This window comes from Suncus etruscus, chromosome 15 (assembly GCF_024139225.1).
Source record: "Suncus etruscus isolate mSunEtr1 chromosome 15, mSunEtr1.pri.cur, whole genome shotgun sequence".
NCBI lineage: Eukaryota > Metazoa > Chordata > Mammalia > Eulipotyphla > Soricidae > Suncus > Suncus etruscus.
In genome coordinates, this window is record NC_064862.1 from 87,049,509 (window position 1) to 87,063,924 (window position 14,416).

Below are 14,416 nucleotides of genomic sequence, written 5' to 3' on the forward strand. Positions count from 1 at the left end.
ATTGATGAGGGTCATAACTTTGCAGAGAGACCATAAACTCAATAAGGGTGGAATCATGGCACCCAGCCCTTCCTTTCCTCTATAAATCACCACCACCACCACCACATCCCATGCCAAGAGCCATGCCCAACACACAATGGCTCTTTCTTCATCCAGTTTTCCCCTTGGACAGGGGGAGCCGGATGCCTGGTGCTGACCGTGAGCTCATCGGAGGCCATGATGATGGCTAAGTTGGCCAGTTTGTTACAGCTGCAAACTGTGTAGTTCTCAGCTGATTCAAGCATCACACAGCCAGAGCGTGACCACCTTCCACCTTCCTCGTCCATGTTCCAGGTCACACAGATGGGTTTCTCGGACTTCAGCTTGGGCTGGAAAGAGAAAACCAACAACCACACCCATTTTAGTTCCTCAATTGGATTCCACAGGGACCCACCTCAGGAACCATTTATTTGGAGTCAAGAAGACGTAGAATCTGTCTTTGGACACTAGAGGAACATAATGGTATTTCTCTATGCCATGGTGGTTGCTCTCCGAAGGCAATAATCCACCATCTGGTTATTGAAGTAAAACTTTTCATAAAATCTATGCTAAATACTCTCCTTCATTTATTTATGCCTGCATTCAACGGGGATTTTATGTTTGGGTTTTGGGGTCATATATGACAGTGCTCAGGGTTACATATAACACTGCACTCAGAAATTACTTCTGTATGGGGATGGAGCAATAACACAGTGGGTAGGATGTTTTTCTTGCACACAGCCACTCTGAGTTCAATTCCCAGGATCCCCAAGCTCGCCAGGAGTGATTCCTGAGTGCAGAGCCAGGATTAACCCCGGAGTACTGCAGGGTGTGGCCCAAAACCAAAACCAAAATGGGGCCAACTCCGACGTCGCCATGTTCCCCTCATACTTTTATTTGTTTGGGGCCACACAGAGTGTGCTCAGGACTCAGGTCCTGGTTCTGTGTTCAGGGAAAATTCATGATGAGGCTCAGAGATTTAGATGCGGTTTGGGGGATTGAACTCGGGGTGACAGCTTGCAAGGCAAGTACCCAAATGCACTGTATAATCTCTCTGACCCCTCATTAGCAAAACTCAATATCACTTAACCAAATTAGCATCCAGTCTGCCTACCTGGTGATGAATGGAACCCATCCAGACATAGGAGAATTCTCTCTCCTAGAAATGCACTGGAGGGCTGAGCCGAGTACTAGAAACTACAGAAGTTTCTAGAAGTAGGACTAGGGAGGTTTCTATGTGGCCTTTTCCTCCAAGACAACTAAGTTTTATCCACTGGAGAATTATCAATGATAGGTGATGGGGGAATCATTGGAGCTATCCACACACAAACCTCAATGTTCTCCAGAGTGTAGACAATTGGGTGAGAGAACCCTTCTTTCCTCTCCCCGGTCATGATGCCCACAATAACATGGGAGTTCATTTTCAGCTTCCTCTTGGAGTTGGCCAAAAGGTTCTTGGGGTCATGGAAGAAACTCGCACTCAAAACAGATTCCATACCATCAAAGGAGACCAAAGCAACCCCTGTAGTCCCTGCATGTATCAGAGAAAGGAATCATTTGTTTCATGTTGATAAAATTACATATACAGGGGCCAGAGCATTAGTGAGAAGGGGGGAGCAATTGCATTTTATGTAGACAACCCAGGTTCAATCCCTAGCGTCCCATGGAATCCCTTGAGCACTGCCAGGAGTGGTTCCTGAGCTCAGAGTCAGTAGGAACTCCTTAGCATCACGAGCTGTGGGCCCCTCTAAAAAAAATGGAGTCTCTACCTGTGGATTCAGACTCTTTGATTGTGGAACATTCAATTTGCATCTTATTGCCTTTCACGTTCAAGTGAAACTCTGCGTGGCTTTCATTGCATTCTTCCTCAATAACTTTGCTCTCAATAGCTACAAGAAGACAAGGAGAGTTTACCTGAGGTCAGTAGAAAAGGAGGTAGGTCCTGAATGTGATTCCTGTCCAGAAAACATACGTGTCATATCTCACAGTGAAAGCAGAAGGGATGGAAAAGCAGGTTGATCATGGGAGAGACTTTGATCCCCTTGATAAAGTTGGCAGGTCAGTATCGCCAGATACATGAGAAACCCAATGGGAGATATACAAGTGACCTCTTGAAGTCTTGGGGTTCAAGGTGACACCTTGAAGTCAGTCAGCTCTGAGGGTCAAAGACCATCTCCAATAATGCAAACTGCAAAAGGGAGACTATTCGGCTAGACGAGGTCCCAGTACCATCCAACCAGTGGAGGTGGCCAGGGCTCTGAGTTAAATTTTTAAGCAGTTTATATAGAGATTTACAGGCTTCAACAACTCAGTCATTTCATTGGTTTGTAAAGGAAAAATTTCCCCTGAGTTCCCTGACTGCCCTGATCACCTACCCCCTTCACAATTGTGGGAACTTGTAGACCCAGTTACAGTTCAACTTTCTTTCTGTTCTGACATGGTTCTAACCTGGTCATGTTAACCCTGTAAGCTTGCACCTGCACCTTGCAAAAATGTGATTGAGCAAATGCCAGATATCTTGTACTTCCTGAAGCAAATCAATCTACTGTACCTTTCTATTGTTTGAAATACTATATACAGCTAGTAAGCTCATGGCTCCGGGCTGGCAGTTTCTGGCTTATGCTGGATTCTAGCACAGCCCCTGCATATGCTTGTAAGAAAATAAACCCCCTGCTTTTACATGAGACTGTGGTCTTGGTGTCTTTGAACGGCACATCATTCTCCTGGACTTAACAGGTTAATACAATAATGCAAGCACTTCAGCCACTTGAACAGAAATTTCATCAAGCATAGGGTTGATGTGCCAACTTATTACTGAGTCAAGGGGGTCCTTATCTGGTGGAACATGTTATTATGTGATGGAATATTCAGACCTGCCTAGTTTCTCTATTTCAGCTGAACAGAGAGGGTCTTGCCCTTTACAGGGTACATTTTGCAGCTTTATCTTTGGGCTAACACCCTCTGCCTATGGGGAAGTTATAGCATGGGAAAATATTTTATAGTGGCTTTACTGGGGGGCTTGGGACCACTTTGGTCCTAGGCCCAGGGTCCTTTGGTTCTCACAGCAGGAAGTAAGTTTCAGGAATGGGGAGAAGGGATTAAAGTCAACAGGAACTATTGGGGGATCCCCTGAGCACTGCCAGGAGCGATTTCTGGATACAGAGCCAGGAGTAACCCCTGAGCACCACCAGGTGTGGCCCAAAAACAAACAAACAAAATGTCAACAATGGATGATTGGCTGGAATGATCGACATCCCCAGAAAAAAATTATAAATGCATAACACACTTCCCAAGATGCCTCGCAACACATTCAACACCCTCTCAAAAAGAAAATAAATGGGCAGGAGTGATGGCACAGCAGTAGGGCATTTGCCTTGCATACACTAACCTAGGACAAAATGCAGTTCGATCCCCCCCTCTCCATGCCCCATATGATCTCCCAAGCCAGGAGTGATTTCTGAGTGCATAGCCAGGAGCAACCCCTGAGTGTCACCAGGTGTGACATAAAAAGAAATAAATAAAGAAAAGAAACAACAACAATAAAAAGAGTAATAACGTTTGAGAAAAAGAATAATGAAAGATTGGCTTTGCCAGGAGTAGAGAAGATTGTGTGGGCTTTGGGCCAAGCATGATGAATGTTTTATGATGAATGTTGTCCTAAAAACTGTGTCCTACTCAAATGTTCCATCTGAACGGCCTGGCTGGCATTCGCCGAGGGTTTCAGGAGAGATGCCAGCACGGCACTCTCTACACTCTTCAGTAGAACCGTGGCCAGAGCCGAAGTCTCTTCTTGGGTGAAGTTGGACCAGGTGGGTGTTTGTTTAAGCAGGGAAGCAAAGTCATCCACTGTTTCCTGCAAGAAGAGGGGTGTTTGTGGCTCTCAGTTTCTCGCTGTCTCTCACATCTACAGAAAAAGTTGACTAACACATGTTCATCTTCATTTTTTAAGGCAGCATTATTTTCCATCGCCAAAAAACTACAAACAATCTATGTGACCATTGAAAGGTGAATAAACAGGGGCCAGAGAGATAGTACAGTGGGTGAAGTGTTTGCATGGAACTAACTAAACCTGCTTGATTCTGGCACCCCATGAAGTTCCCCTGAGTACTGCTGGAGTAATCCCTGAGCATTGCCAGGTGTGACCCAGAGAAATAAGGAAGAAGGAAATAAGGAAGAAAGGAAAGAAGGAAGGAAGGGAGGGAGGAAGGAAGGAAGGAAGGAAGGAAGGAAGGAAGGAAGGAAGGAAGGAAGGAAGGAAGGAAGGAAGGAAGAAAAGGAGGGAGGAAGGGAGGGAGAAAGGGAGGAATGGAGGAAGGAAGAGAGGAAGAAAAGGAGGAATGGAGGGAGGAAAGAAGGAAGGGAGGAAGGAAGGGAGGGAGGAAGAAAGGAAAGAAGAAAGAAAGGAAGGAAGGGAAAGAGGGATGGAGAAAGGAAGAGAGGAAGGAAGGGAGGGAGGGAGGGAGGAAAGAAGGAAGGGAGGAAGAAATGGATGGAGGAAGGAAGGAAGGAGGGAAGAAAGGGAGGGATAGAGGAAGGAAGGAAGGAAGGGAAGAATGAAGGGAAGGAGAAAGGAAGGAAGGAAGAGAGGAAGGAAGAGAGGAAGAAAGGGAGGAAGGAAGGGAAGGAGGGAGGAAGAAAGGAAGGAATGGAGGAAAGAAAAGAGGAAGAAAGGGAGGAAGGGAGGGAGGGAGGAAAGAAGGAAGGAAGGAAAGGAAGAAGGAAGAAAGGGAAGGAGGGAGAAAAGAAGGAAGGGAGGGGGGAAGGAAGGAAAGAAGGAAAGAAGAAAGGAAGGAAGGGAAGAAGAAATGAAGGAAGAAAGGGAAGAAGGAAGGAAAGGAGGGAGGGGAATGGAGGAAGGAAGAGAGGAAGAAAGGGAGGAAGGAAGAGAGGAAGGGAGGGAGGAAGGAAAGGAAGAAGGAAGGAAAAATGTGAGGAGGGAGGGAGGGAGGAAGAAAGGGAGGAAGGGAGGAAAAAGGTGAGGAGGGAGGGAGGAAGAAAGGGAGGAAGGGAGGAAGAAAGGAAGGGAAGAAGGAAAGGAAGGAGGGAGGGAGGAATGGAGGAAGGAAGAGAGGAAGAAAGGGAGAAAGGTAGGAAGGGAGTAAAGAAGGGAGGGAGGGAAGAAAGAAGGGAGGGAGGGAGGAAACTATAGAATAGTAAGCTGGGGGCCGGAGAGATAGCATGGAGGTAAGGCGTTTGCCTCTCATGCAAAAGGTCATCGGTTCGAATCCCGGCGTCCCATATGGTCCCCCGTGCTCGCCAGGAGCGACTTCTGAGCATGGAGCCAGGAGTAACTCCTGAGCACTGCCGGGTGAGACCCAAAAACCAAAAAAAAAAAAAAAAGAATAGTAAGCTGGACATCTGTCTTGCGTCTTGCATGTGGCGTTTCCTGGTTCAATCCTTGACACCCCAGAGAGTCTCCTAAACCCTTCCAGGAGTGATTCCTGAGTACAGATCTAGAAATCAGCCCTGAGCATCACCCAGGTGTAACCCAAAAAACAAACAAGCAAAAAACAACAACAACAACAACAACAACCCTGTAGGACATTAAACATTAATACACAAGCCATTCCTTATTTTAAACAGATTTTTCTGCACCCCGCAGCCATAATGAATTGAACATGAACCCACAGCCCATTCCTTAAAAAGAATCTCTGGATTCTCTATAGTGTGGGGGAAGTTGGAAAGCAGAGATGTTGTGGGACAGACCCCTTGGTACCTTTAGGGAGACGACGGTGGTTTTGTTGCCACAGATGTCATCCAGAATGCTTAAGGTGGTGTTCATCTGTGCACAGTAGGAGACCTGGGAGACCCCAAAGAAAAAGCAGACTCTCAGGAGAATGAAGGGGTCCACCTGCCCAGCACAGAATGGGCAGCATGGCGCATCCAAATGCCTCTTTAGCTGCCTTTGGAGCTACCTGTCACCTTCCACAGATATGGAACACTAACCTTTGCTGGCAATGTGGTGCTAGTATTTTTTAATTTTATTAAAACCATTGAGATTTACTAAGTTCATATAGTTGGGTTTCAGACATGCAATGAATCAGGGTCAATCTCACCACCCAGTGTCCATCTCTCTCCACCAAAGTTACCCAAAAGTGCTAATATTTTTTTTTCTTAAATAAAAAGCTCATACAACAGTGGAGAGGGTGTTTGCCTTGCACAAGGCAGACCCAGGTTCAATTCCCAGCATCGCATAGGGTCCCCAGACCACACCAGGAGTGATTCCTGAGTGCAGAGCCAGGAGTTAGTTCTGTTTACCTTTGGCTCTGATTAATCAAATCCCAAAATCCAATCAATCAATTTTAAAAACTGGTGACAGAAATATAGAACATAGGCAGGGCATTTGCCTTGCTGGCAACAACAATAAGTTGATTCCCAGCACCCCATAGGGTTCACCAAGTCTGCCAGAAATAATGCCAGGAGTAACTTCTTTTTGTTTTGTTTTGTTTTGTTTGTCTTGGGGGGGGCCACACCTGGTGACTCTCAAGGGTTACTCCTGGCTCTGCATCCAGAAATCACTCTTGTCTTGGGGTACCTTATGGAACACCAGGGATATAACCATGGTCCATCCTAGCTTAGCGCATGCAAGGCAAACACCCTACCGCTTGTGCCACTGCTCCAGCCCCCAGGAGTAACTTCTGAGCATTGCTGGCTGTGGCCCTCCCCCAATTTTTAAAAAGTTAAAAAGACCCTATTGATCTCCAAAATTTAGATCCATTTCCCTTTGCTTGGTGTGAGTCAAATGGCTAATTTCTGGCCTCAGAGGTGAGAACAGACTGATCCTCGATCCCATTTGTGTGGGGGAAGAGGGATGGTTTGACCCATACCCAGCCGTGCTCCAGAGCTGTTCTCAGTGCTCAGGAGTCAATCCAGGCAGTGCCTAGGAGATCAGATAGCACCAGGGATCAAACTCAAGCCTCTTATATGCAAATCATCAGCTCAGCCTGTTAAATTCCCTCTCCCCAAAGGAAATTATTGGCTGGAGAGAAAGTGTAAACATTGAGGTGTTCCCTTGCATGTGGTAAATCCCAGTTTGAATCTCCCAAGCACCACCAGAAGTAAACCCTGCACATAAAACCAGGAGAAAGTTATGAGAATAGCAAAAGTACCCAAAAGTAAAGAAAGAAAATTGTGCCCTTTGCTTCCCTTTCTCTCCAGAGAAATGCAGATTTGATTACAGGAGCTGCAGCAGCCATCCTGAACCACAATGCAGGATCTTGTGTTGATCAGGGCAGAACAGATGAAACTCTGATATATTCACCCCTCCTCTCAGACTGTTATCAGGTGAGACCAGACTTGCCGCACACCAATGTCTCCGACTAATGTACTGTCCCAGACCAACGTACTGTCTGCCTCGGGGAAAGCCACAGAACAGAGCCCTGAAGGAGTGGCTCCTGGGAAAACCTCAAACAAAGAACCTTCAAACCTTTACGTGTTTGGGCTCCATTGCAGCTTCCACTTGGCATAACTGGACCCACTTGTTTTCGGGTATCACATCTTCTCGACACATGAAGGGAACCCCTAGAGAGGGGGAGAATGCAGCAAAAGTCAAATACCAAAACCGCACAAGTTAGGAATAAACATAAAAACTCCAAATGGGGGGCCGGGCGGTGGCGCTAAAGGTAAGGTGCCTGCCTTGCCTGCGCTAGCCTTGGACGGACCGCGGTTTGATCCCCCGGTGTCCCATATGGTCCCCCAAGCCAGGAGCAACTTCTGAGCACATAGCCAGGAGTAACCCCTGAGCATTACCGGGTGTGGCCCAAAAACCAAAAAAAAAAAAAAAAAAAACTCCAAATGGGGGGTTTGGAGCAATAACACAGCAGGGAGAGTGTTGGTTTTGCACGTGGCTGACCTGGGTTCAATCCTCGGTGTTCCATAGGGTTCCTGAGTGCGGAGCCAGGAGTAATCCCTGAGCACTGCCAGGTGCGGACCAAAACTCACCCCTCAAAAAATAAATTCCTGGGGCTGGGCGGTGGCGCTAAAGGTAAGGTGCCTGCCTTGCCTGCGCTAGCCTTGGACGGACCACGGTTCGATCCCCCGGTGTCCCATATGGTCCCCCAAGCCAGGAGCAACTGAGCGCATAGCCAGGAGTAACCCCTGAGCATTACTGGGTGTGGCCCAAAAACCAAAAAAAAAAAAAAAAAAAAAATAAATTCCAAATTTCCAAAAATTTTCTAGGGAGGAAACAAGATGAGGTGGAAAAGACGATGCTATCCCAGGGTTTATGTTGTTTACTTTTGCACAAATAATCCCTGTGTGCTTCTTATTCTACTTCATGGCTTTCAGATATGTTACCGTATATTTTGTAATCATGCCAAGTTATTCCACCATTTGAACCATATGGTTCTCCATTATTCACGACCAAATAGTCTCTAAAATTCCTCACTGGGCCAACAGAATCCTGACCCCTGACCTCTGTCCAAGTCCTCAGAGGTAGCTGATGTCATTTGTCCATGTTCTCATTCTTTGGTCACCACAGGACCTTGGCACATGCTAGACTCTAGCCGTATGTGGCTCCTGGCCAAAATGAAGCGGCTCTTTGCCTCCTATCATTATTTTGTATACTGTGGCTCCTTGCCAAGTTTGGATTTTGTTCTGCTGCTTCTGAGGAGGGACCTCTGAGGAGAGATCTCCGAACGCGTAGTCCCATCTTCCATCTCTCGGAAACAACTGCACTGGCCAGCGAGTGGTGGGACCCGTGTGTCACATGTTGGGTCACATCTGGCCGTGAGTTCTTAGTGTGGAGGACGCAGCACACCCTCACCATCACTGCAGGATTTTTGACCCTCACTCAAAATGGCAAAATGCAAGATGTGTTTAATAGATTATTGTTAAAATGATATGCTTTTGTGTGAGTGTTTGTCTGTTTTGGCAGGTCACTGCGTGGTGTGGCTCTCTGACTCTCACAGTTTAAAATTTTGGCTCTTTGTGTCGAACTTGTTCGCCACCCCTGTGCTAGAGTCTAGAGTCTCACAGTCTCTAATTGTCCTATAGATAACAGCTTGAAAATTCACTTCCCTGGAGCACATTTTAAAACCCAATTGGTTGGGGCTAGAGAGATAATAAATACAGTGTATAAAGCGCTTTCTTTGCATGTAGCCAATCTGAGTTGGATCCCTGACATCCTATATGATTTCCAAAGCACTTCCAGGAGTGACTCCTGAGTGCAGAGCCAGGGCTATTAACCCCTGAGCACTCCTTGGTGTGACCCCAAAAGTAAACAAAACCAAAAAAATTGATCACACCAAAGTGTATGACTTTTTGGGGGGTTAGTTTGAGTTTTAGTTTGGGGCCATATTCAGCAGCACTCAGGGGTTACTCCTGGCTCAAATTACTCCTGGCAGGCTTAGGGGATCCTATATTGGACCCTGGGGATTCAACCTAGGTTGGCCACATACAAGGCAAATCCCGTGCCCACTGTGCTATCACTCTGGCCCCAGTGCATCATGATTTTTAGTGTGTGATGGTTTTTAAACGGCCACAGCCATTATGTTATTTTACTTGTGTTCTATCTGCCTCTTTTCCTACACCAGAAACGACAGGAGAGAAAATAGCCAAGATTGTATCCCTAGCACTGAGTGTGTGGAAATTGGCTCATGCCTTTCATCTTAAAGAAGTAATTACATTAAGCATAATATACTGCTTGATTCTGGGCCGGAGAGATAGCACAGCAGTAGGGTGTTTGCCTTGCACGCAGCTGACCCAGGACAGAAGGTAGTTCGAATCCTGGCATCCCATATGGTCCCCCATGCCTGCCAGGAGCGATTTCTGAGTGTAGAGCAAGGAGTAACCCCTGAGCGCCTCCAGGTGTGATCCAAAAACCAAAAACCAAACCAAAACACACACACACACACACACACACACACATATATATATAGATAGATAGATAGATAGATATAGATATAGATATAGATATAGATATATAGATATATATAGATATATAGCTTGATTTAATTTCACTGGAGTCATTCTAACTCATGGCTCCCAGAGAACAGAGTGTAAATAAATGAGCAATTGAGTAAAAAAAAATGAAAATGGGGATGAAGATGAACATTGGAGAAAGATAGAGAAATTGATGAAAAGGGTGGTTTTACAACCAAAGCAAGACAGAATCCTTTGCCAAGACACACGAGGGAGCCTTACTTTTGCAGCTGAAGTTTCCATATTTCCAGGACCCTTCTGGCTGGGGCCGAAAGCCCGGGGCACATCTACAACTGTAGGAGGACATGGTGTTGGTGCAGACAGAATTGGGACCACATGGAGAGACATCTTGGGAACACTCATCAATGTCTGCAAGGGGAACACAAGAGTATCAAGAAACCCAAGAGAAGCTGACCTAAGATGGACTGCGGTTCTATCCCCGACATCTCAAGTGGTCCCCGAGCCTGCCAGGAATGATTTCTGAGCACAGAGCCAGGAGGGATTCCTTCATGTTCTCTTTCATGTTCAAACCATCTGTACACCAGGAAGGGATCTTTCTTCAGATAACAACTGCAGTTTTACAGATGTGGATCTTTTTGTTTTGTTTTGTTTTTTGTTGTTGTTGTTGTTGTTGTTGTTTGGATCACACCCTGCCACGCTCAGGGGTTCCTCCTGGCACTATGCTCAGAAGTTGCTCCTGGCAGGCTCAGAGGACCATATGGGATGCTGGGATTCGAACCACCAACCTTCTGCATGCAAGGCAAACGCTTTACCTCCATGCTATCTCTCCGGCTCCCAGATGTGGATCTTAGTCTAGTCTAGACCCAGCTCATATTCCTCCACCACCACTCTTGCCACCATCACCAAGATCGCTTTTATAGGCAAACTTCGACCTGTTTCTCCAGCAGACCTTTCTGTACCTTCACATATCTCATCCAAGCTCTCGGATTCTGTTGAGCCGCTGGATTCGAATCCCGAGTTGCACACACACGAGTAGCTGCCATACTCATTGCGACAGACCGAGACATCTGGGCAAGGATTGTCTTTGGCACATTCGTCTTCATCTGGTGAGTGGAAGTGAAACCCAAGGTCAGGCAGATGGGGAAGGAGGGGAGGAGATGAAGGAGGAGAGAATGTTTTTACCATGCTAACTATGGTCAACTTGAGGTGTTTCCATGCGCCCCTCTTTTCTCCTTCTGCCTAACCTGCCTTTGCAGTGAGGCAGAGCCAGGAGAACAAATTCAGGACAATGGGAAGTTAGCCAAAGAGCTTAAGACAAAACCTTCAGATAGGATGTGCACTGGGGCTGGACCAACGGGGCAGTAAGGAGGGCGCTTGCCTTGCATGGGTTCGATCACCGTCATTCATTAGGGTCCCTGGAATACCACCAGGAATAATTCCTGAATGCAAAGCCAGGAGTCACCCTTGAGCACAGCTAGGTGTAGGCTCCAAGTATATATCTTTATATATAAATTATATTTATTATATGAATAAATTCTATAAATATAATTATAAATACTAATGTATAACATATTAGGATATATTAGATAATATAACATTACATTCTTTATAAATAAAATGTTTATGTTAATATATGTGATGAGCCTAGATTTTACAGATGATTGGAACCTGGGCTCTGTCCCTTGAAATGTTTGTTGCATGTTGTCATGTGACTTTGGTGTCATGTGACTTTGCCCCACCTCTCTTTGAGGCTTTGGTTTTCTCCTAGGTGGAAAACTTTACTCTAGGGCCCCTTATTTTTTTTTTTTTTTTTGGTTTTTGGACCACACCCAGTAACGCTCAAGGGTTACTCCTGGCTATGTGCTCAGAAGTTGCTCCTGGCTTGGGGGACCATATGGGACACCGGGGGATCGAACCACGGTCCGTCCAAGGCTAGCGCAGGCAAGGCAGGCACCTTACCTTTAGCGCCACCGCCCGGCCCCGTAGGGCCCCTTATTCTAGAGAAGCCCCTGACCCATTGGATCTCCACAGGGACTTCACATCCCCGTTGTTCTTCTTAGATCACTTAGAGTCGAGCTGTCATTGATTAGGCAGTGACTAGACTACTCTGAATCTCAATTTCCATATCCCTTAAAGGAAGAACATGATTCTTTCCTCGTAGGCTCATTTCGTGAAATAATTCTTTGGTTGCTTTGTCTGGGGGTCATGCCCAGCTGTGCTCAAGGCTTATTTATTTACTCCTGATTTTGTGCTCATGACTCACCCCTTGATCAGGGCATCTTACTGGGGTCAACCTCATGCAAGGCAAGCCTTCAGTCTCCTGTCCTATCTCTCCAGTCACCTTCCCAGTGGAATTATTTAGTTTTTGTTTTGATCTTCACACCTGGTGGTGATCAGGGGTTACTCCTGGTGCTGAACTCTGAAATTACTCCTGGCAGGCTCAGGCGATCATAGAGATGCTGGGGATTGAACCTGGGTCAGCCACATCCAAGGAAAATGCCCTATCGATGGGCTATCATTCCAGCCCACCAATGGAATGAGTCTTAATCGGGCAGGTAGAGATATAAGGAAGTCCTTTGTACCTTCACATATAGAGTTATTAAAGACAAATCCATCTTCACATTGGCAATGGTAGCTTCCTATGGAGTTGACACACTTTGAATGTTCTGGGCAGATTCCAGTCTGGAGACACTCGTTGTTATCTACGAGGCAAAGGAGAAGAGGGGAAATGCATATAATTAGGCGCCAATGTTTAGAAACACCTACCGTACATTTTGCTCTAAAACTCATGGCCTGCGGGCTGAAAACAGCCCTCTGTACAACATTTTGTGGCCCTGCCCCAGAGGAATCCTTTTTTGTTTTGTTTTGTTTTGTTTTGTTTTAGTTGTTTGAGTCACACCCCCCAATGTTCAAGGCTTACTACTGACTTTGCACTCAAGGATCACCCCGACTTTGCCTCCTGCGGCCCTCAGGTAAATTGAGTTTGAGACCCCTGCGTCTAAAAGATGCACCTGACCATAAGATGCACATAATTTTCAGATGAAGAAAACAAGAAAAAATATATACTAAAGCAAATGGTGCAAAGCGAGGCCATCAGGAGATGATGGCTGGGAACAACCAGCCTGTGAAACCAAAGTATATTTACAGTACGTCAGTTCCACAGCCAATTAAATGCATTTACCTATTTTTTTACATCAGAGAATAAAACACATTTTTAAAATACTTTTTTTGGTTAATATAAATAAAACAAAAGTCACAGCAGCGGGGCCGGAGAGATAGCATGGAGGTAAGGCATTTTTGCCTTTCAGGCAGAAGGACAGTGGTTTGAATCCGGCATCCCATATGGTCCCCCGTACCTGCCAGGGGCAATTTCTGAGCATAGAGCCAGGAGTGACCCCTGAGTGCTCCCGGGTGTGACCCAAAAAAAAAAGTCACAGCAGCGATCAAATAATCTTTTTTTTTTTTTTTTTTTGGTTTTTGGGCCACACCCGGTGACGCTCAGGGGTTACTCCTGGCTATGCGCTCAGAAGTCGCTCCTGGCTTGGGGGACCATATGGGACACCGGGGGATCGAACCACGGTCCGTCCTAGGCTAGCGCAGGCAAGGCAGGCACCTTACCTCTAGCGCCACCGCCCGGCGATCAAATAATCTTAAACAAAAGCTCTCTATGTGATGGTGAAAGTGTGTTAACCTGATTGCTTGTACTATGTGGTATGTCTGCCCAATAGAGGGTAGAACACTGAAGATGTCAAGTGGTTAGTATATGCTATCTTCCCCTGCATTCAGGCTTCAGCTCCAGGCAGCATTTGCTTTATAAGACCCACAGTCATTTTCCCCCATCTTTTGGGAGTGTGTGTGTCTTATGGTACAAAAAATACAGTATATTGAGTCAACAGTAGTTGTCCACCAGTCAAAAAACCCAAGGGGCTAGAGAGTACACTTGGGGGGGGGGACTTGCCTTGCATGCAGCAAACCCACCTTCTGTCTCTAGCATCCCACAGGGTTCCCGATCCCTGCCTTGAGTGACCCCTGAGCACAAAGCCAAAAGTAATTCCTGAGGACTGCAGGGTGTGACCAAAAAAAAAAATTCACCATAATTGAGAGTCTTAGAGAATTACCTGCACAACTAACATGATCTGATGTCCCTGGTCCCCAGGTATTTCCAGTTGGTGAGGAGAAGCCAATGGAACAGCTACATATGTACCTCCCAGGTTTATTTTGGCAAACCGCGTGACGACCACATAGTAGGGGATCTTGAGAGCACTCATCGATATCTGAGGCAGAGAAAGAGATAGGGTTAGCGATCCAGCTTCCTCTTGTATAGAAAATGATATATATTTTTCAAAGATGACTGAAACAGCACTGCTCATCCTATCTTTTCTGGATTCTGTGGGACTTGGGTACATCTTCCATCAAACTGGGGGTCCTCTCCTCTTTCTCCCTTCAGTCTAAGATATCACACAATTTCACAAGATTCTCTGGAGATTGCTCATACTTAAAACATGGCCGCCATTTT

At 46.1% G+C, this 14,416-nt stretch overlaps 1 protein-coding gene across 1 annotated transcript in view; it reads right to left on the reverse strand.

Annotated features, from left to right (window-relative positions):
- The window catches only part of ADGRE1 (adhesion G protein-coupled receptor E1), a 42,205-nt gene that overhangs the window by 13,305 nt on the left and 14,484 nt on the right, over positions 1-14,416 (reverse strand). Inside the window, exons 3-12 of the mRNA XM_049788297.1 lie at positions 14,019-14,174; positions 12,483-12,602; positions 10,860-11,003; positions 10,162-10,308; positions 7,451-7,539; positions 5,735-5,818; positions 3,694-3,871; positions 1,788-1,907; positions 1,350-1,549; positions 198-368 (exon numbers count right to left, since the gene is read on the reverse strand). Coding sequence (XP_049644254.1) covers positions 198-368; positions 1,350-1,549; positions 1,788-1,907; positions 3,694-3,871; positions 5,735-5,818; positions 7,451-7,539; positions 10,162-10,308; positions 10,860-11,003; positions 12,483-12,602; positions 14,019-14,174 — 1,409 coding nt within the window. The remainder of the gene's footprint in view (positions 1-197; positions 369-1,349; positions 1,550-1,787; positions 1,908-3,693; positions 3,872-5,734; positions 5,819-7,450; positions 7,540-10,161; positions 10,309-10,859; positions 11,004-12,482; positions 12,603-14,018; positions 14,175-14,416) is intronic.